Source organism: Polyodon spathula, chromosome 28 (assembly GCF_017654505.1).
Source record: "Polyodon spathula isolate WHYD16114869_AA chromosome 28, ASM1765450v1, whole genome shotgun sequence".
NCBI classification, from domain to species: Eukaryota; Metazoa; Chordata; class Actinopteri; order Acipenseriformes; family Polyodontidae; genus Polyodon; species Polyodon spathula.
In genome coordinates, this window is record NC_054561.1 from 5,472,887 (window position 1) to 5,495,000 (window position 22,114).

Here is a 22,114-nt window from a genome sequence, read left to right on the forward strand (position 1 = left end):
GGTAATAAACTACTTTTAATAAGAGACAGAGCAGCATAACAAATCACTGTTTATTCTGCATTGTGAGTTTCATGGCTGGGGGGTCCCTATTCTTTCTTTTAAAAAAAATTAATTAATGGCAAACTTGATTTAATCACAAGCATCTTTGAAAAAAAAATTTCTTAAAAACTGTCCTTAAAATGTTATGACTCAGGACCAATGAGGGAAAAGTAACCAGCGACACCAAGCTGAAAGCTCTCTCACCTCTCAACCTCAGCTCTCTGTCCAGGGTTGGTGATGGCTGCGATGTACTGCATAATGTATTTACTGGCTTCGGTCTTCCCGGCACCACTCTCCCCTGCAACAGAACAGACACGCACTTGTAGTTCAGCTACAGAACACTAACTTCAGATACTGACATCTTAGTGTATCGGTGGACAGGACATTCACCTTTTAGTGTTTCCAATTTGTCAGTACTGTATCCATGCACATTATTAGGACCTGTCTACATGATGGGGTCTGGAAACCGCACTGGTGTGGGGCATGATCACCTCATATACTCTGAGACCCTTAACTACTGGAAGGCTGTAGTTGAAAAATCATTGCCGGTGAAGTCCACCTAGCAATGCTAGTGTCCTGATTTTTTGAAAATGATCCACCATTCCGTGAATGGTCCAAGCACAGAGGAGCATGGCAGAGACTTCAGGCATCTTCCACGGCCACCACAGCCCCTGTGTTTCAATGTCTTCTTTTCTTAACTCAGAATTCAAAACAGGAAGGTAAAATTGATAATTTAATGGGACCTTGATGTAGGACAGAACTGAAGCCTGGCCAGATGAAGAGCGCTACAGGCACATTCAGAAATAGCCGTTGAGTGTCAGAGCTCACTTAAGTGTGCTTATCTTGATGTGAAAAAACAGTAACCTGGCGCACTTCAGGTGAGCACTAAAACTCAAGCATTATTTCTGCACATGGCTGTTACCCATTGACCGTCTGTCTGGAGATTAATTCTTTAAAAAGAAGCATACCTGTTAGTAACTTCAGAGGCAATGTGGTGGGGGAGTTAAAGCACAAGGCAGGAAACCAGGGTGATATTTGAGGTTCTACTGCACTTGTGGGATGGACTGCTCGGTAAATTCCTTTGTTAGTTAGGGATACCAGATTATTTAGTATGCAGGGAATTGGAGGATGGTAAACCAGGCAATGAGTACACCTCACCATAATTATTTATCTGTGCCAATGCTTGTCGGAGTGTACTGTACACTGCACTTACCGATGGGTTGGTTGTCTTTTTTATTCTCAACACAAGAGGGCACTATTTGTGCAACACACACATACACAAACGCATAGTAATAAAGTGTTTTGAACTGCTACAGGTCCATAAGCCATACAAAAAAGCATAACACTTCTGCCAACAGGTACACTGTTTTGGGCTGTTTTAAAGTACTAATGCTTATTTGTATGTTACACATTTTTGTTTTATTTTACAAACATCAATCTCTCTTTCCTACTCTCACTTGAAGAGCACTTTCAGGTCTTGAAAGCTTGCAACTAATAATTGTTTAGTTAGTCCAAGAAAAGGTATCACCTGTCCTTCTCCGTTTGATTTTAAAAAGATGCTTCTTATCTGTATTAATAAACTGTTTATTGTTAAGTTATGAGACCTCATCTTTGAGGCATTTGCAGTTAATTACCAGCTAGATTTTATTTTATTGTGACAAACCATAGGGGGAACAGCACTTCTGATGAAAGAGTTTAGAAACATGAACTAAATGGCTATGTGAAAAGGTTCAGTATCACTGATCTGGCCAGTGGTTAAAACAATGTGACATTTTAACTGAACAGCAACAGAACAGCAGTCATTTTATACATAAATACAAATACAATAAAACACTTAATTCTATCTGCTCATGATGTATTTGTTTTAAATCTTCATTCAGTACTGCCAATGGTTAAAGTCTATTTAACCTTGTGGATGGTTTGGCTGTTTGTATTTGATACTTCGTACTTTAATATCAGATAGTTCAAAGAGAAAGAGTTGTAAGAACATGTTGTTGCTACATCCTGGTGCAAAATCACTTCCCGTTTCATCAAGCCATGCGACCTACAGCACAGGAACGGATTACATTACTATTCATTTCATTGGCTGATGCCTTTATCCAGGAAACAGTGTCTCTTTAATTACGATTAAAAGTATTATGATTGAAAGTTATATGATTTGAAAAAGTAATGCTAGCAAAGGTTAGAAAGTATCCCTGCCTACCTGAGATGACAATGCAGTTGTCCTTATTCCTCCTCTTCATGGCCTTGTAAGCTGCGTCCGCAATGGCAAACAGGTGAGGCGGACGCTCGTACAGCTCCCTGTCCCTGTACTGCTCAATGGTGGCCCGGTCGTAGATGTTCATGGAGCGGTAAGGGTTAACTGACACCACCACCTCCCCGATGTAGGTATAGATCCGGCCCTTCTCAAACCTGCATGAGAGCCAGAGAGAATGCACTCAGCAATCACCACATGAGTCATACACATGACATAGAGACCGGTGAAACAGCAACACATTGTATCAACCTGTGGAGACATAGACAATGTTTCTATATAGGGCAGGGCACACTTTCACACACACAAAAGAGGGGGATCGTCTGGCAATTACCAAAATAAAGGACCGTCTAACAGATTTAAAAATTCTGCCATTCCCCTATTCCAGGAGCTTCATTCGCCTTACAGTACACTACACCTGCCATGGTGAGACATCTCAAGAGACACCAGCTAATAAATGGCAGGGATAATGGGGGGCTATGTGGTGCAGTCAGGTAATGCATTAGCTGAATGATCATTTGGGCACTGACACAGTACAGCTATGGCCAAAAGTTTGGCATCACTTAGAATTTTAGGATTGAGCCAATTTATAGTTAAAAAAAAAAAAAAAAACTTACACAAACATAATTTTGATCTTTTATTTAACATCATGTAATCAAAATAAGTACAAAATGATATTGCTAAAGTCTACCAGAGGCCATAATAGTAGTACAATATTTCATTGTAGATTAAAATTTTTGTGTTTAATATATGGAATACTACAAAGCTATATGTAATTAAATATGTTATGTAACATTATTCAGAAGGTTTCATTTGACTTTATTAAGCAAAATTTGTGAATTCTCTAGGGTGATGCAAAACATTTGGCTATAGTTGTACTGCTCCTTCACCTCCTAAGAGGATGGTCATTTCAGGGTAAACTGGAGGAACAGAATCATACACTTAACAGCAGCAAGGCCTCTACAGCCTGTGCCTCAGTGGGGTTTCACACTTGGGTACATGAGCAACCACTTACTGGAACTCAAATATATGGGAACAATGAACCACAGCTATTTTAAATGTCACTAAAAATATAACAAATGAATGAAGCGTCTTCAGTGCACACCAGCTTCCTTCCTCCTCACAAACCTGCCTCTGGCAGTCCCAGTCTTCTCCACTCCCTGAATAAAGCGCTCATTGTTTTCTTTCTCCTGGCCAGGCCAAGAACAGCAATCCCTGTTTTCATAAGGCTGCAGCCTTGGACAAAGCACTCAACACAGCACAGGCTTTGGGGGCTGCTGTTACACGGGCCTCAATCTGTATTCCACTCAACTGTCAGTAACACTTCTTAGAAAGACCCTTCAATACAACAGCACACCGCTTAGATATGCTCAGTAGGTACAGTGTTGTTTTTGTTTTTTTTAATGTTTGCGTTTATGTTTACAACCAAGTTTTGCTGTTATGTTCTCTGCAACAACTCGAGTTTGCAAATTCCTTAAAAATAGATTTGAGCAACCTGAGCTCTAATATAAAAGTTGATGTTGTAAATGTGGGGGTTACTTTTGATTCTGATTTAAGTTTTGATGCTTATATTTTTTTTCTTTGTCTGATGCTGAGAAGTTCATTGATGCTTATATTTCATCTACACTTCACTATTCCAATGCTTTATTTCATGGGCTTCTGCATGGTGCCTTCTCACATTTGCAGCTTGTTCAGAATTCAGCTGCTAGGGTTCTTACTGAAACAAAGAAACTGACCTATAACTCCTATGCTGGCCTCACTGTACTGGCTTCCAGTGCGTTTTGGAACTGATTTTAAAATCTTACTATTGAAATAACGCACCAGATAACTTGGAAAAAAACATTTCATTATAATGCCCTTATTGAGTAACTCATTGTCTTTTTCTAATAGAGATGCTGCTTCAGTCCACATTTAAGTCAAGATTAAAAATAACTTTTATAGTTTAGCCTTTTTAACCTGACAAATATGTTTATCTATTTTAAATTGCTTATTTGTGTAATTGTGCTTTTTTGTATTTATTGATGATATTATTATTATTATTATTATTATTATTATTATTATTATTATTATAATAATAATAATAATAATAATAATAATAATAATAATAATAATAATAAAATAATAAGTTGAAGCTGACACCCTGGGATCCTTCAAGAAGCTGCTTGATGAGATTCTGGGATCAATAAGCTATTAACAACCAAACGAGCAAGATGGGCCGAATGGCCTCCTCTCGTTTGTAAACTTTCTTATGTTCTTATAATAATAATAATAATAATAATAATAATAATAATAATAATAATAATAATAATAATTTATTATTTTGTAATTTGTACTACTTTTTGATATTGCAGACTTCTTTGTTTTAACTTACATGTAAAAGCACTTTGAGATACTGTGGCATGAAAGGTGCTATATAAATAAATAAATACATTGAAAATTGAATAAACCGTTAAATGCTTTTTATTTTTTTATGTCGAATGAGATTTTGATTTAGTCAAAACATCCTATGCCATGGCTGCAAATCCAACTTAGAACCATCAATATGATAAAAAAACGTGATGACCATGACATATATCAGCAGCATGTGCATCACAGTATGCACAGAATAGTACATGATAAAATATCTAAATTATGTTGATATAGTTATAATAATCACTGTAGTTTTGGTCCTCCTGCAGCCATACTTGGATGCAATTTTACTGTTGGGAAACGCTGCTTTCACAAGTGAGCCTATATATGATCTGCAGAAGCAACTGACAAGTTGTTTTCTATTAGAAAGTTAGTTTTAAGTGCTTTGCCCGTAGCACCATAACAACTGCATGAAAACCATAGTTGTTACACCCAAAACCTAGCAGTTGGCATCTCTGTTGTGCGCCTTTCCTCAGTCACTTCCTGTGTTACAGAACCCCAGCTGAATCCCACATACATTCCTATGTGTAACAATGAACACAAGTTTCAAGCTCGGGTGGGGTCATATTACCTGTAATGCAGGAAGTGAAGAGAGTGCTGTGAGAAGATCTTTAAGATTTTTAAATCAGTAGGAGTTTGAATGCAATTTGTTGTAATGACTTGCTGAAACGAAATCAAATCTGGAAAACAATACCGGGCATATGAGACAGTTGTGCTGCTAATACAGGATAATACAAGCTAGTGTTATTTCACCTTTAGCCATTTCTGTGACCCATCTTTGCTGAAGGTCTATCTGTAGCATCAACAATACAGCAATAACAATCGTTGTTACGAACCTTCTCTTTTCATCGGCACACCTTTTAATCTTTATAGTATGCCATCTACAAAAATAGTATGCCACTATACAAAATGAAATCTGTACTGGATAGAGATTCCGAGTAAATACTGAACTGTGTGTCATTCACCTGCCCTGCAGTTTTAGGAAAGCAAACAACGTTAAGTGGAGTTCATTTCTAGCAAGAAACATCTACATGGCACCAGGTGTGCAATCTCTCTGGTTCTCAACAATCAGGAATTGAGAACAAGGTTTTCTGATAGAACATGTCTGGAAGCATCGTAGCTAGAAAACAGAGCCAGGAAGTGAAAAACCTCCTGTGTGGAACACAAGTGGGGATTGGGCAAGCATGAACATTGCAGATATTACTCACTGTTTACGGAAAATTTGTGTCGAGGGAATGAAGCAAATAAACAAAGTTGCTGTCACTAATTTAGACTTGCTGCTACTTACAATACATCTCACTTTTGAATTTATTTCATGCGTTTTGTAGAAAAGCAGCTACCTTGTTTTCAATCACGCGCTTCAGCAGGAAATCGTGTCTATTTGTAGAAAATGTTTGACTGAAGCCCAATCATTTAGGGAAGGATTCATCTATGACAACATTAAAAGATCATTATTTATTATTTTACTGGATTATTTACTGGACTGAAAAACGTGCATCTGCAATTGTATCTAAAAAATCAACATCAAATCAGGTTTTTGAACTCTAGAGCGATAGCCACAAGAAATGAAAGTTAAATCATGTCTTACAATAATCATGACAGTCTACAGATTTAGACTTGCTTTAATGCTATATGATTAATTTTTATTCACTCAATGCTTAACAAATACGGCACAGGTGAATTACTGAGTAATCACTGAAGTGCTGCCACATCTTGCATCAGAGTCTTCAAAATGTTGATGTTTTTGTGGAGGAAGGTTCTTTGTTGGAAGGACGTGTCTCTTTGTTATCTGGCTGTGATGGAAACAAGAATCTTGTTGCCACCTGCCCAGCTCACAGAAGCAGCAATTAGCTGCTTGGGGAGTTCAAGTCATCAAAAAACAATTAGCCTTACAAGTAACCTGCGTGTGCACTAACCACCCAGCTGATGCCTGTCTGCGGTCTCTTTGTTTGGAGGGAGCAGGGAGGCACTCCGACTGGAGAGGTTCTCCAGAGCCCTTAGGGTGCTCTTAGGGTTGAACCTGTGTGATCTGGAACAGTGTCAAGGACACAACTCCTACAGTAAATACAGCAGGGAACCCTGAGCTGTGACTGGCCTGTAATGAGAACAAGGTTTAAATGTTTACTGGGCAGAGGTCCAGTGAGGCCACAAAGCTATCTGCATTATGTGCTAGGGGAAGGATTAAAAGCTATCTGCATTTACTGCAAACACTGAATTACAACAGTCATGTCATGTGTTATTTTATATTATGTTGCTTATCTTTTTTTTTTTTCCCTGAGGGTCCTGATTCAAATGGGGACCTTCATTGTCTGATTGTGTCCGACTGTCTATATATCTGTCTGTTTGTCTCTCTATCACACTTTACATGAACACAATAAATGCCTTGATTGTGTAACAATCTTCAACAAATCATAGCCTCCTAGCCTCCTCTAGATGTTTTGAATTGCACTGACAGGTGCTCTGTGATTAATATGCGATTAGGAGGCCCCTCTGCATTTGTGCATACTGGTTGTTATGGCAGCAATAATTTTATTATATTACATTGCACAACCTGACATACATGTCAGACACTTGGAGACAGATTTATTCACTTTTAAAAGAACCAGTTTTAAACCATAAATTTAAGGCTTAACAAGTTTAACTAGTACAAAATACCGATTAGAAAATAGTATCCACGTCCATAAAATAAAGTTCTATCACAAAAGCTGACCAACACATTTTTCCCTATGACATTGGTTACAGATCGCTGCCCCGTAGCAAATGTGCTTCAATTGGTTTCATGCACTTGCAGTTCAGTAGCATGCTTTCCGTTCAAATACTGCAGTTCAGTAGCACGCTTTCCTTTCAAGTACTTTTTCGCTGTTTCTGTTGTTATGACACATTTTCGTTTTATTCTCCTTTTCTACCAATTCGAAAATATAAAAACTTCTGATTGTTTTTGTAGACATAAACCATACTTCTTTCCCTCTGCTCACAGTTGTTTCTGACCAGGTTGTATTTGCTGACCACGTGAGGGGTCAAACACATGCTGATTGTGCAGGCTTGGATTCCCAAGGGAGAATCCACAATACATCATGCAAGGAGACTGCCCTGCATATTTGTACAATGTATCTCAATTAACAAAACCAAAGGTAAATCACATGTATAAGCTTAGCTTTTGTCCTAAGAGTGAAAGTAACAGCCTGCATGGAAAGGGACAGAGATGCTCAGAGGCGGCACACAGTTTAAAAAAAGACGAGTTTTTTTTGTAATTGGTTTATACTTGCAAGAGTGGAGGATTAAAAGATGGTAAGGGTATAAACTTTGTGTTTGCTTACTCACAGGTGACTTTTATTAGTTTACACTAGATTGTGCTAAAGGGAAAGTGGATAGTGGAGCAGATCACTGCAATACAGCTCTGTGTCAATTCATTATAAATGTATTATGCACCATACCAAAACAAAGCTGATTTTGCAAATCTACTTCCCCTCCAATCAACTAGTTGCTGCAGCCTGAGATTTATATTCTCATATACTTACAGCTGCTCTCTATTAGGCAGAAGTTAGACTCGCTCTGGAGGAGTCTATATTGTAAAACTACTGAAGTGCAAAAAGCAGACGTTTATCAAGGAATGAGCTGCAATGTGATCTTGTGATAACCAGGAGGGGTAGTTGAGAAAACCAATCTGCATTAGAAAGTGCTTGTTGACTTTAAACTCTTTCACACTTTTATTACTTGGTTGAATTCTGTGGGGATTTCCCAGTTCTGCATTTCCTTAATAAGCTCAAAAACAAGATGGCCCAGTGGTTTATGAGACATAGTTCAATAAAACACAAGCCTGGATTACTTCTGGGATCATAAAAACAGGGTCACGAGTGAAAGGAGATTGAAAGGGTGGACCTAAGACTGGAATGATAGCACAGACTAATCGATGCATCAAACTGTTTGATTAGCAGGTCAAGCCTGTGTATCTTTGTTTCCTTTTTTTCCATGTGTCCTGAATTAAAGGTGACGTTCTAGTGTGATTGAGATCTACAGAGTTGAACAGACAAGGAGACTGTTCCCACAGCCAACTTCTCCTCTGAAAAAGCTACTGTAGCACACCTGATTTAAAAATAAACCAAAACACAGATGGCTTTTGATTTGTTACAACGCTGATGCAAACCAAATTGCAGATTAGCTCCAGAACTGACAAACTCTCCTTTGATATTTATATTTTGGGGGTTATTACACTTAATCTGATGTCATTTTAATATATTTAGTAGTTTTCAGTCATGTACAGTACTAGTAATATTTCAATACTGTATTATCTACAGCTCCAAACCTATTACTGCTGTTAATTTTCGTTAAATATTTATTGCGTTAACGCTTCGAGACATGAACCGTTTGATGCAGTGATGGTAAAAAAAAAGAAAAAAGAAAAAAAGGCATCACCCCAACCTTACCTTGTGCCACCAATCCATCACCTTTCAAGGGTAGAAACAGAATTAGCACCAATATTACTACAGGTTTGTACTATAAAACAAAAAATCATTTCACCAAGACAAATGTTTTCATCAAATTTGTGTAAAAGATTTATAAGATACGTGTGTGTGTGTATGTATATATATATATATATATATATTCATAAAGCATTTATCACGTGGTACAATTTTTTTAGGAGCAAAACCGTCAACTTTGAACCCTAAATAAAGAAACAACCAAGCAGCGTTCCATTTAAGCTTTTTAGATATTTAGAAACTTTTAAAATGTATTATTTGTGTTGCCTTATATGAAACAATATTCCAAAACAAGTATCTCAACAATTATATATCAGAGGTGGCCAAACCGCGGCTCTTTTACCTGAGCGAAATGCCGGGTGACGCAAGCGTTGCTGCTGGAATGAACTGAAGAAAGAATAATAAACAAAAACAAATAAAGTAAAAACAAACAACGTTTATTATTTGTGTTAATTATTCTTTCTTCTCTCTCGTCTGTTTCTTAGAGCCTGCATGTTCACTCAAGGATATTTTGTCACTTGTTGGCTTTCGACACAGCTCGCTGGCGCATGCGTATTTCGAAGCCGCATGTGCAGTTGAAAGTAAATTTAATAATTTTGAATTTGGTTTTGATTGGTCCTTGTCTGTCACAGGAATATATCATCACACGAAAGCTTGGAAGCATTTTTAATATTGCAATGAGAGAGACAGATCTGTTTTCCAGAATCTTACAATTTAAATATAATGTAGTACTTTGCTGTACTAACATAACAAACTATGGGTGACTATTACTTTATATAAATTACCATGTTATGCATGAATGTAAGAATTGTCTCTCTGTGGTGACATACTTTTTTCTATCAAATAGCATATATCTATAATCATTTGCGTGATATATTTTAATTGTAAATATAGATCCTGCCCACTATTACAGTTTTGTTATAGGATACATTAGGTTTATCTGTAATGTAATCAGTTTTACATTTAGACTGCCCGTTCTCATTTACGTCCTAAATACTGGGCTGCTTTCCTTTTCAGATAATGTCCCAAATTGTGGGCCAATTTGGTGTTTCAATAACATCCCAAATTCTGGTCCGCTTTGCTTTTATGAATTGAGCCCAGTTTTTGGGAAATTCTGCTTAGCTGAGAGCCAAATTTCTAAGTCATGCATGCTCAGTTTACCATAATAAAAGTACACGAGAACTGGAGCGTGAATTAATTTAAGAGTAACCCTTATATGAGCAAAGTTAATGTATTTCGTTAATCTCCCCAGAAAACATTATTTTTTTATTAACAGAAATAAAATGTAAATGTGAAAAAAGTACTTTAATTAAAGCAGTCTTTTTCCTTTATTAAAGGCTAATATTAAAACACGTTTTTGAGAAGGAACATGGTATTCCAAAAAAAGGACATCTCATTTGCTTATATAATGTTCATCTATACATAGTCATGTGTAGGGATTTATCAAACCTTATGGGTTGGAGACCAGTGTCCTTCAATAACTTCAGATTAATCTGATTGTATTATATTACACAACATTTTCCTTATCTAGTCTTGACAGTATTATACTGTAGGCTATATATACTGTTTGAACAGTTGGACTATGACAATACAATTGCTGATATTGATAGCATGCCACAGGTTAAATGTATCAACCTGTGCCATCTAATAATTACCCAGATAAAGGGTCTCCAATCCTGGTCCTGGAGGGCTGGTGCCCCTCCTAGTTTTTGTTCCAACTGTACCCTACCTAAAATCAGTGGGTTTCACCCTTTTCATCTGAAGTACCAGTGTTTCCAGCAGGGACCACCAGGTGTACCAGTAACTATGTGCAATCTTAAACTGCTGTTGTAAAACAGAGACCTACCCCATTACAACCAGGTTTGCTGTGTCTGTACTTACATATTGTTGCCTCATTCTGCTGAATGATCTATGCAGCTGACGACTGCAATGAACTCAGCATGTTTATATTTTAAATATTTTGCAAGTGCTGTGTATGGAATTGGTGACCGCAGCTTTAATTGTGTACAGTTGAAGTTTTGGAAATAGCAAGCTGCAGCTCGTGTGCTTAGGGTTAGTGAAGTTCTTATCTGACAGTAATACAGACAGCTCTTACAGGGTGAAATGAAAGGAACAGTGAAACTACAGTAGTAACGGACCACTGAGAAGATTGACAGCGATCCCTAGACAATCAGAGCGAAAAGGAGACCGGACAGACAGAAACTATAAAAACTACACAAACTAGAGATTATTTGGTGAGAAAATAAAAAAAATAATAATAAGTGGTTTTACTGATGTTTATCCTATATAAATTTATTTCAGTCTAACTCAAATTCAACGTTTAACTAGCTTTACCGATTGATATTGAAAAATAACAAGCCTAGATATAACTTAACCACATAATAACCCCACACAGGTTGACCATTATCATTTATTACTAGTGTTTCAGTTTTCACATGAGCACATTAAAAGTATGGCCTAAGTGAATGTGACAGAAAGACAATGATTCCTGGTGGTAAATCTCCCTCCCAACTTGTGAGGGCGCTAAGTAATGGGAACAGAGTACCCTGGGCTACTTGGCCTGACACCTCGCTCCTAGGGTTAAAAGGAAGTCAATCATTTAGAAAAGAGGCAGCGTTTCGGTGCATTAACTCATCGACCCGGAAGGGAAATAATGTGGCAGCCTCAGATTGGACGAGCGGGTGCAATCGTTTACCAAGGGGTCATGAGTGACGGTATAAGTAGGGGACGGAATGATGTAATCTGTTCCTTTGTTTTGGTTATTGAAAAAGAAAAGTCTTGATATTAAAATGGCGAACATGTTCCGGAGCTGTCGCCAAGGGCCAGCACAAACCCATTACAGCACTGCACTTGTATCTCGAAGAAACAGTATTTGCACCACGAGCACTAATTCACGCACTAAACTGACTTGTGTATGTGTTTTGTGTGGGTGTATAATAAACAGGACTATTATTTTGGGACAAACCCAGGGATTACCAATTAAGTAATACACGCCGCTGTATTACTTAACATCATTTATTGTTTATTGTTTGGTTTTGCAACAGGCACTGGACATACAAATCATCAAACAACTTTGCACCTGGATTATAACTGTCTGTCTAGTGACTGATCACCTGCACACTGTTAACCACTTTGCCACAGTGAAATATCAGAATGTATGTAAACATTCATCTCACAGTAAGGAACCCAGATTTGTCAGGAGCTACAACACGATCCTTCTGTGCATAAGATTTCCGTGCTTCACTAGCAAGTTGCTGCTGCCATACAGTTAATTCTTAATAGAGTATATATGTTTACAATTAATAAATAATGTAAGCAAGGGAGTACAAGTTAAATGTAAACTAACTTGTGACAGATATTTTATGAATAGCAGCAGTTGCTTCTCTGATGCTAAGTCTGTGCTTTCGTCTAAAATCTAAGTATGGAACCTCGACTCTCGCAAAGCATTCACAATTTTTTTACTCAACTAGTTCATTTAATGCATCCACAAACGGTCAGCCGTAGTTTTTTCTTTTATGATCTGGACCCATGCTTTACAGAAAAAAAAAAGGCAGATACAGTTTTCACACGACAAACAAGTGTTTAATTAATGTTACTATTGTAAAATAAACAAGCACACAAATAATAAAAAATACTGTAAATCTTTAAATAAATGCCCCAGGGTTTATTTACAATATTTGCCAGTAGCCCCAGCGCCTACTGGAGAATGGCGGCTATCTGAGACTTGCCGTTTACTATGTATGATCACTAAAATCTGCAAATACTTCAAATGCAATCATGAAAAAGCTGCCTGCATACAACCTTATAGAAACGATATAAGTACATTACAACATTCCAGCAAAACATCATTATAGGTTGTGTCAGTGAGTAATAAGTTTGTATTGTAATAATAATAAAAACAGTAAAACCCACTAGACAGCCATATAAATATCCAAACACAAGCGTGTATTAAGGTATGCTTGCAGCACAATAAAAAAAACAAACATGGTTTTAAAAATTAATAAAAGCAGTATCATCTTTATTAACATATATTACATGTATTGTTCACCATCAAAACGTGTTCATTGGTAAGCATGGACAATCGATAAAAAACCAGCAACGAATCCTCACTGCAAAACAACCGCGTTAAATACTGTGTTAATACGAAAAATAACTTCATACTGATGGCCCACAACACACTCAGAAATGCTTCAAACTGTTTAAAGATTAACAATAAAATCAATACAAGGACCAGTTTTATCACAAAACTAAAATTAATTTGTTTTTATAACGTGTACATTGATAAATAAGAACACTGGAAAAGGAGCAAAACACAAAATTTTCATTGACTCACGTGCACGAAATACTGTTAATACAAAAAAAGAAACATTATTAACATCAGAAAACAAGTTTGTATTTTACTTACTTTCATGATGCTCAACTATTTTCAACTTTCACCGTGCCACGCCATGACATAAACCCCCAACAGCAAATCAGGGGAAAGTACAAGGCTCCTTTGCGTGGAAAAGCTTGTGGTTCTGATTTCAGAATTTTCAGAGTTGTATAATACAAAATTAAGTAGGTTTAAAATCGTAGTGCCTTTTTCTTTCCTTGAGGGTGTCATGGACTAACAGCGAACTTACATTTTTTTTCTTTCTCCGGTAGAGTAGGGCGATCGCAATTATCTTTTTTTGTTTGCTGGTCATTGTTCCAGGTATTGTGTTGTCAGATGCACAATACCACTACCACAGTCTCCCCCCCACCAAAAAAAAAAAAAAAATTCATTTTCTTCATTCGTGTGTATATGATTATGCTCAATAATGTCAATGTATAATCATGCGTTTAACTCACACTCTCTTTGCCTATACCCAGCAAACCAGACAAAACTCACAAAGAAAGAAAATTTATGGAGTTAAAATTTTTCAAAATAAACAAAACACATTGGTTGTGTTGACGGACTATGAAAATCATTGGACCTCCCTAGGATGGTGTGTGTCACAGTTAAAATTTTAAACCAAAAAATTTTTTTTTAATATACAAAGCGAGTCATTATTTTAATTTTTTTTTTTTTTTTTTTTTTTTTACTAAGCTTTGTCTTCTGTATAAAGTTCTCTTCCCGCTGGCATTTACTGATTGTTGCTTGTACATGCAGCTGTGACGTAACAGACCGCCCACTGACATTTCCCCCGTCGCATTCGGTGTGAACAGTGGTCTGCGCCGACTGCAGAGTGGCGTGCAAGGAGGCTGGCATTCGCGCCGCGTCCGATGTGAACGCCCCTTTAGAGGGAACACTGCAACCAAGGCACTTGCACTGTAGGATATCTTATTTAAAAATGTTTCTTTTTAGAGAAAATATAAATTAGTACATGTTTTGTGAGAGGTCCAAAATCTTCATCAGCTCAAGACTAGAAGATTTTATTATCATTGGTCGAGCAGCTCTAGAGATTCAGCTGACAGGCTGCAGTGGAGGTGTGTGGGTGGAAGGCTCTCAGTTTCCCAGACTCTAATCCCTTGACACAGCAGCAGCACTCATTATACGCTGTAATTATATAAGAACAGAGTGTTGACATTCGCTTGAGTACAGCGCAGGCCATTTACAAACCTCTCTGGCTTTTCGGTAGCCTCCCTCCACCCAAAACATCATGCCAGCTAAATAAAGAAGCAGTTGCCAGAAAACAGAACAGGCCTGACAGTCAGACATCGATACAGAAAACAAAGATATTACTGCACCTGGGTAAAACCTTACAGTTTAGCCTTGTAAGTGTGCAGTTTATTTCAGTGTGGCAGGCTCTTCACACGACAATGCAATGCATTTGCTGTGTTCTGCAGTGGTTTTATCATGGTATGCCATGGTTATATTTCTATGGGAATCGGGTAAGGTTAGGACTAGTGCCCAGTGTCTGCCTTCTACAATACAAATTATCCAGCAGATTACTAATGTCAATACTTCAGTAATATATCGACAAAAAAAAATTGAGAAAGCAGATAACCTCAATACCATGCATTCATTGACACAAGATTATTAGCTCAATAACTTGTGCTATAGAATGTCCTTTCCAAATGTGGGAAATTGGTTTTCTAGTTGTAAAAATGTAAGTTTGACAGCCTACAGCTGCACACTCACTGCTGTGTGGAACCGAGCCCAACAGCACTCACAAAACAGTATTATTTTAAAGATTCTAAACTGTTCTCTGTTAATGCTGTATGTACAAATTGTTGTCAGCAAGTCCACAATGACGATCAAGTTAACCAGACTGTAGTACAGCCCACAAGATATGAAGTACAATAGTAACTATGTTATCCAAACAGCAACTGATAAACAGATAGTCAGTATAATTGAATTCCACCATGTTTCAGTTTCCACCCTCGCATGTCATAGGACAAAGCTGGGTTAAAATGTAATTTGGGGATTGCTGCCATTAATTCATGCAAGTTTTTCAGACAGGAAAATCACTGCAAAGGGAAGCTTGAATATAGTATGTGCAGCACAGTGGTGATATTACTTCAGAAGCAAATACCCAGTTCATGAGGGAGCCAGGATAGTCTACTAAAACATAAAATAAATGTTATGGTATTTGTTAAACAGTATATAGCACACGTAATGCTTTAAATCTGATTGATCCTCCGTCCATGTTATATTTAAGTTGCAAACGTACCAGTGACTTTAGTGCCCAGCTGCTCTTGCCCTAAATTTTGCCATTACATTTAATAAGTGCTGTACACTCCTATACTGTGTACGTGCCGAGGGGAAGAAGGGGTTTGTGTTTTGTTACGCTAGACTACCACTGCTTTGGCTCTTCTTGGAAACTACAAAAACTGGGAAAGACTCCGAGCATGCATTTTGTAATGAAACATTCAGCAGAGAAGTCTGTGCCATGCCCCAGTTGTGATGTGTAGAGATCATTAGTGCGATACGGTTATCTGCCTGCCTGCAGCCTTGCATTCCTCATGTGTGATCCCAGTCTAACTGGGAGAATTTCAACCACACACTGGTGTTTCTGTGAATAAAAACATACTCAGTGGAAAATAATTATCAAGCTTGACCAAGAGAATCATAGAATGCAGCTGTGCAAGTGAAGAGCTTTTCAAAATTCAGATTTTATTTGTTGAAAAAGTACTTGTTTTTAGAATATGAAAAATCCCATACGTTTCAAAACTACCCAATTAGATTCAGTCCATTGACTCATCATTTAAAAACAACCTTTAAATAAATCTCATGAGGTAATGTTTTGTGAGTATTCCATCTCTAATCCTCCTGAAACCGAAAATGTCACATGATCTCAATGTCATTGAGGTTGATCAAGCTTTTTTTAAATTGAAAAAGGCTTAGAAAGCTGATGTTGTAAAGTAATGTGAGTAAAAATTAAGTGAAATAAATGAAACTTGTAGTCCTATTGTTTTTGTTTTTTGTTTAATTACATTATGCATGTGTACTCCTCACAAGCACATGGCTCAGTATTCCAAGGATACATGAATTTCTCCAGAGTTTACATAGTTTTGCACATAGTAATTAGACATGTCCCTTCATCCTTTCCTGGCGGCTCCAACAGAAAAAGGATAGCTACCTGTTAACCCTGCTAACTCCCCCCTCTGTTCCAGGAAGTTACTCTATTTTATTGCACTCATCCAGCCCAGCCCTAGCCCTAAACACTGGTTCTAACTACTGTGCTATCTTAGCCCTGAACCACTCCCATGGGATTGCTGATTGTCCTATAACAGGCTATCCTTTGAAGACCACATTATGACCAGGGGCTGTTTTTTTATAGCTGTGAGTTAAGGGTTTTTATATGCATACCCATCTGTCTCCCTTAGGAGTTGCATTCCCTCTAATTCGTGCTGGCGATTCTGCTTTTCTACTAATTCTACAAATCTGCAAATGTTTGTACAGTGCTTATAAGCTTCTCATCGTATGACACAACACAGACATTTTAGTTCCCTGCCCTATTATAGTCTTGTTTGTGCGTCTGTGGTTACAAGTCAAGATTCTTTGGCTGAATGTCCAGGCTTTGTCCATCTTGTTACTGCATGGGTGGTTTCTTTTCATAGCAGAGTTTAGTTTTCTAGTGAAACCTGCTAACTTTATTCAGGGCCGATTTAACAGAGCCTCGGAAAAACCCATTTCTCATATTTTAAACTCTATGTCATATTCTTTCATGGTTTTTCCCAACAGTCATTGCCAGTTAGCCTGCTATCTTTATATTCTATGAAATCAGTGCCTCGGTGGCAGCTTTGTTAAAAGCATGTGGTCTTTATCACCCAGAAACCAAAACGTTACTTGACACAATGACAGCCATCACAGCAAAGGGTATCATTCCATTTTGCCCAAGGAGGTTCCATAGCATGAAAATACATTTCAATAAATAAAAAAAACATTGGGAGACATGAGCTGGCAGCAGATTAAGACTAAAAATGACCTGGGCTATTAACGGTACTTATTAAGAACACAGGCCCGTGGCACTGGCTACACTCCAGCATGGCACTCGTTCACAAAGTTTAAAAAATAATAATAATAATAATTGGTCGAATATTTGACCCAGCACCATTAAGAATAGACCAATTTGCCATTACAACTATTTCCAAGTACCCAAAATCCTCAACCAATCAAAACCTTAAACAAAACTATGGTAAAACCATAACCAGTGTACCTATCACAGTACAAATCAGTATAAACAGGACCAATTGACTTAATTTATCACATACTCATTTCAGGGAATGAGCTGGTGGGAATTTCCTCAAGCTCAGTAAATAGCAATGGCAATTTTCAACCTTGCTATGAATCACGATATTGCATTTTTGAAAGTTAACAAATCACTATAATTTGTATATTAAAATATGTCCTTTGTGTTACGTATTTCTAACTGTTGAGATTTTTTTTTTTTGGACTAGGACTACACCCCTAAGCCCATTTATTTAAGACAACAATTTTCTTTGTCCTAATAAAAGGACCCTGTCAATTTGTGTTTTACTTGTGAAGTCAATGTGTTTCAGTCTTAACAGAGGTACCTGCTACCTACTTGTACCTGTTAAATTCCAGCCTGCTGCCTCCTCCCTGCACATGACCGCTGTACAAACAGCACTTGTGTTAGATTCCTACTCCCACAGCTCTCAGCTCCTGACCCCAGTGTCTTTAGGACAGACCCCTCTCAAAGAGCCCATTGTCCCTGCACCGCGCCACTGTCCTGGGACCAACGCTCTATTGTACGGCCAGTCAACTGGTGTTTGTTGGGAGGCAAGAGCTCTTGGTTCTCTTGTGCCCACTGCTAGTGACCGTGCTGGGAGTGTGGATGGGCAAAAGACAGCAAAGCAGAGAGTCGTCCCAGAACAAAGAGCTCCTAGTTAAGACAAAAAGGCTCTGGTTTTTTGTGTGAATGTTATTACACTAGAAAGAAACAACTACAATCAGAAGTCAGGTCTCCTCTTTAGTTACATTCACAAACCAAACAAAGGGCTCTATTTTAATATTCTCTATTCTCAATACCGCCATGCTAAAATATATACCTCGTATTCTGAGAACCTAATTTCACTGCGTTTTTATTGTTGTTAATTAATGTGAAAAGCTGGTCAATTCATCACCCCTGTGGTAAAACACAAGCTAGAATAATAAAAAGTGTGTCAGTATTTAGATCACCCACTCCTTATATCATGAGAACTGACTCCACAGTGTTCTAGCTCTTCCCGATTCCTAGTTGGACAAATAATAAAGAAACACCTGCCCAACAGTAAGGCTTACGACCTCCAGAGCAGCTTTTTCGTCATTGCATTTAATAGCTGTTTATGCTTTAACAAAGTGTACAATGTAACACTTATTCAATGTGAAGAATGCAGATCAAAGTTAGCTCTTTTGACACTGTTCCTTAAAACATCGGAAATCTTAGATACAGAAGCACCTGGCACAAGACTACTGGCTATCAGTTCTCAATCAAAGTTCATCAAACCTTCTGGCCACTGTTAATGAAACTGGTTTGCAACAGGGTAATGTACCTTTTACATATTCCATAATAAATTCAAAATTTTTATCTAACTCCAATATATAATTTAAAAAAATTAAAAGTTATCAGCACCTTACCAGGGCGGAATTCAAACTGGTCTACGTTTGTCATGAACAAATGTGCTTCTACAAACAAACTGTGCTCATGCCTGACATGTACCTTGAACTAGCAAAGAATTATTGACTTAAGGTACTTGATCAAAAGATCCAGTTACCAGCATCTACCAGCATATAAGAAACACCTGGAGATCAAACACTATCAGCTTGCCTGAAGCATCAACAGTGTCGTGTTATTCAGATCTTTTGCGTGGAGTTTAGGAAAAGGTGCGATGGAGACTGGAGTCTTTTCATCCACAGGGTTGGTATATCGCTGGCAGTGGCATTGAGCCTCAAGCTTACAATCCATAAAGTCATCTCCATATTCACTATTCCGTTGCTTATTGATATAGTAGGTTCTTATTACAAGGTGCAGGGTGACAGTTTAAGGAGATGAGAATGAAGCAAAATTATTTCTCTCTTTGATCTTTAGAGAAATCTGAGACTTTATGCAGAGATGATTCCTCTTTACCCTTAAACGGACTAAAATCCGCCACAGAAAATCAGGCTTCATCCGGTCATCACTAGCTGTTTGCCTCAATCTGCTCATGCCTGGTTCACTGAAGTGCAGCCCTGACTGACGAATGTTTCCAATTAAATTGCTTTTTCATTTTCTCACATGTGGTTTATCAGGGTACAGTACACTAAAGACAGATAGTGAAGAATTGAAGCCATCACCACCCCTTGTTTAGTTTACCAATAACAAACAGATAGAATATTTATATCTCTTTGTTTTTGTGTTGTGTTGTACTTGCATATTGTTTCAAAGTCACTCTGGTCAATTTTTAAACAATTTAGCCTTGTTTTGTTATTGCACTGGTATACAAGAGCCTATTAAGAATCTACAGCCTCCACAGTGCATCTGAAAATAACCGGCCTCCTGCCAAAAAATGCTTGCGAGGAATGTCAATTGCCTTGCTTGTTATACGTGAAGCACTCAAGACATTTTTCCAAAATAAATGCTACAGGAAAAAGGTACTTAATGTTCTCAAATGACTATTCGTAACCAACTTCCATAATATGATATGTATTAAAGCTAAAAGTAGTTTTATTGACAAAATAGTTTTTATGTGACTAACCCGGAATGCCCTATACTCCTCACAATCAACATGTCCAATGACACAGTTTGAAGGATCCTTGAAACAAATGATGGGATAATAACAATATAAAAAGCTGAAATTCAATAGCCAGCACCAGCTCTTGGTCCTGGTCAGTTTCCAGGTTAGGTGCAGTCCTTGCTGTGGCAACTGTGCAATGTAATCGGATAACTCTAGCCCCATTTCCCTCCCCTTAGCTCAGATACACCTTGAATGTGATAACGCATGCACCAAGTTATTACAGCACAGGAATAAATACATTATTGTATTAACCATTTTACTACACACAATCATCATCAGTGACTAGTACCTTTAGAGAATCTCACAGCATCATTTACGCCATGGCTCACAAATCTCGGAATTCTGCCCCATTGTTCTCTTTCTGCATGATTGGAAACAGGTGTTCCCTCAGTAGGGTGAAAATAGGTCAACTACAAAGGTGGCAGTATATTGCCTACATAATGGGCAATACATTACTGTTGCACACAGGTCAATGCTTCATGCTTTATTTCTAATGTTTTTAATTCTGTCAACAAAATATTTCCAGATCATGGGGGTAGGTTAGTGTCAAGGAGACTAGCTATAAAGTAAAAATCTTAAAAGTACTGCATTTGGTCTTTATACAATATGCCAGCTATATTAGGCCAAAGTGAAAGACACTTAGATTTTGACAAAACAATTTCCATGAAAACATGAACTGTCAGACATGATAAGGCTGGTGTAACCCACTATACCAGTTTGCCCTTGATTGTAATCTTTTGCATGAAAAACACGCCAAGCAGGGGACGGCAATATTCAGTTTGTGGATCTGAGCAATTCATCCATTTTACTTCTATCAGAAATGTGTGGATGTTGTTTCTGTCACACAGAACGGCAGCAGTGGTACAGTATGTAATATAACGCTGCAATACGAACAACACAGGACACAGCAAAGGTAACAATGTGTTTCTTCTAAAATGTGCAGGGTGTTCTGTTACACTTTTAAGGCATGGTAAAATGACTTCCCCTGCCCTAATAAAAGTTTGAATGAACTATACTTTTTTTGGTGAACTAAAAAAATTAACCGAGAACAGCTGTGTACCACATGTAAAGACACTGTCAACACGTTCCAGCTCACATGTAAAGACATTGTCAACACAATCCACCTCACATGTAAAGACACTATCTACACGATCCAGCTTACACGTAAATACACTATCTACACGATCCAGCTCACATGTAAAGACACTATCTACACGATCCAGCTCACATGTAAAGACACTATCTACACGATCCAGCTCACATGTAAAGACACTATCTACACGATCCAGCTCACATGTAAAGACACTATCTACACGATCCAACTCACATGTAAAGACACTATCTACACGATCCAGCTCACATGTAAAGACACTATCTACACGATCCAGCTCACATGTAAAGACACTATCTACACGATCCAACTCACATGTAAAGACACTATCTACATGTAAAGATCCACGATCCAACTCACATGTAAAGACACTATCTACACGATCCAGCTCACATGTAAAGACACTATCTACACGATCCAACTCACATGTAAAGACACTATCTACACGATCCAGCTCACATGTAAAGACACTATCTACACGATCCAGCTCACATGTAAAGACACTATCTACACGATCCAGCTCACATGTAAAGACACTATCAGCGCGATCCAGCTCACATGTGATCTGTATCAGACCTGGGGTCAATTGCAATTGTAATCATGTAGGCCTAATTTATAATTATTAACAATTACAATGTAATT

General features: G+C 37.8%; 1 protein-coding gene across 5 annotated transcripts in view; it reads right to left on the reverse strand.

The window, feature by feature from the left end:
• The window catches only part of myo1d (myosin 1D), a 103,626-nt gene that overhangs the window by 64,307 nt on the left and 17,205 nt on the right, over positions 1-22,114 (reverse strand). For all 5 annotated transcript variants that reach the window (XR_005947658.1, XM_041231595.1, XM_041231597.1 and 2 more), the window contains 2 exons: positions 2,243-2,451; positions 244-337 (listed from right to left, as the gene is read on the reverse strand). Coding sequence is in view for 4 of the 5 variants with exons in the window: in XM_041231595.1 (XP_041087529.1) it covers positions 244-337; positions 2,243-2,451 (303 nt within the window). In the remaining variant the exon portion in view is untranslated. The remainder of the gene's footprint in view (positions 1-243; positions 338-2,242; positions 2,452-22,114) is intronic.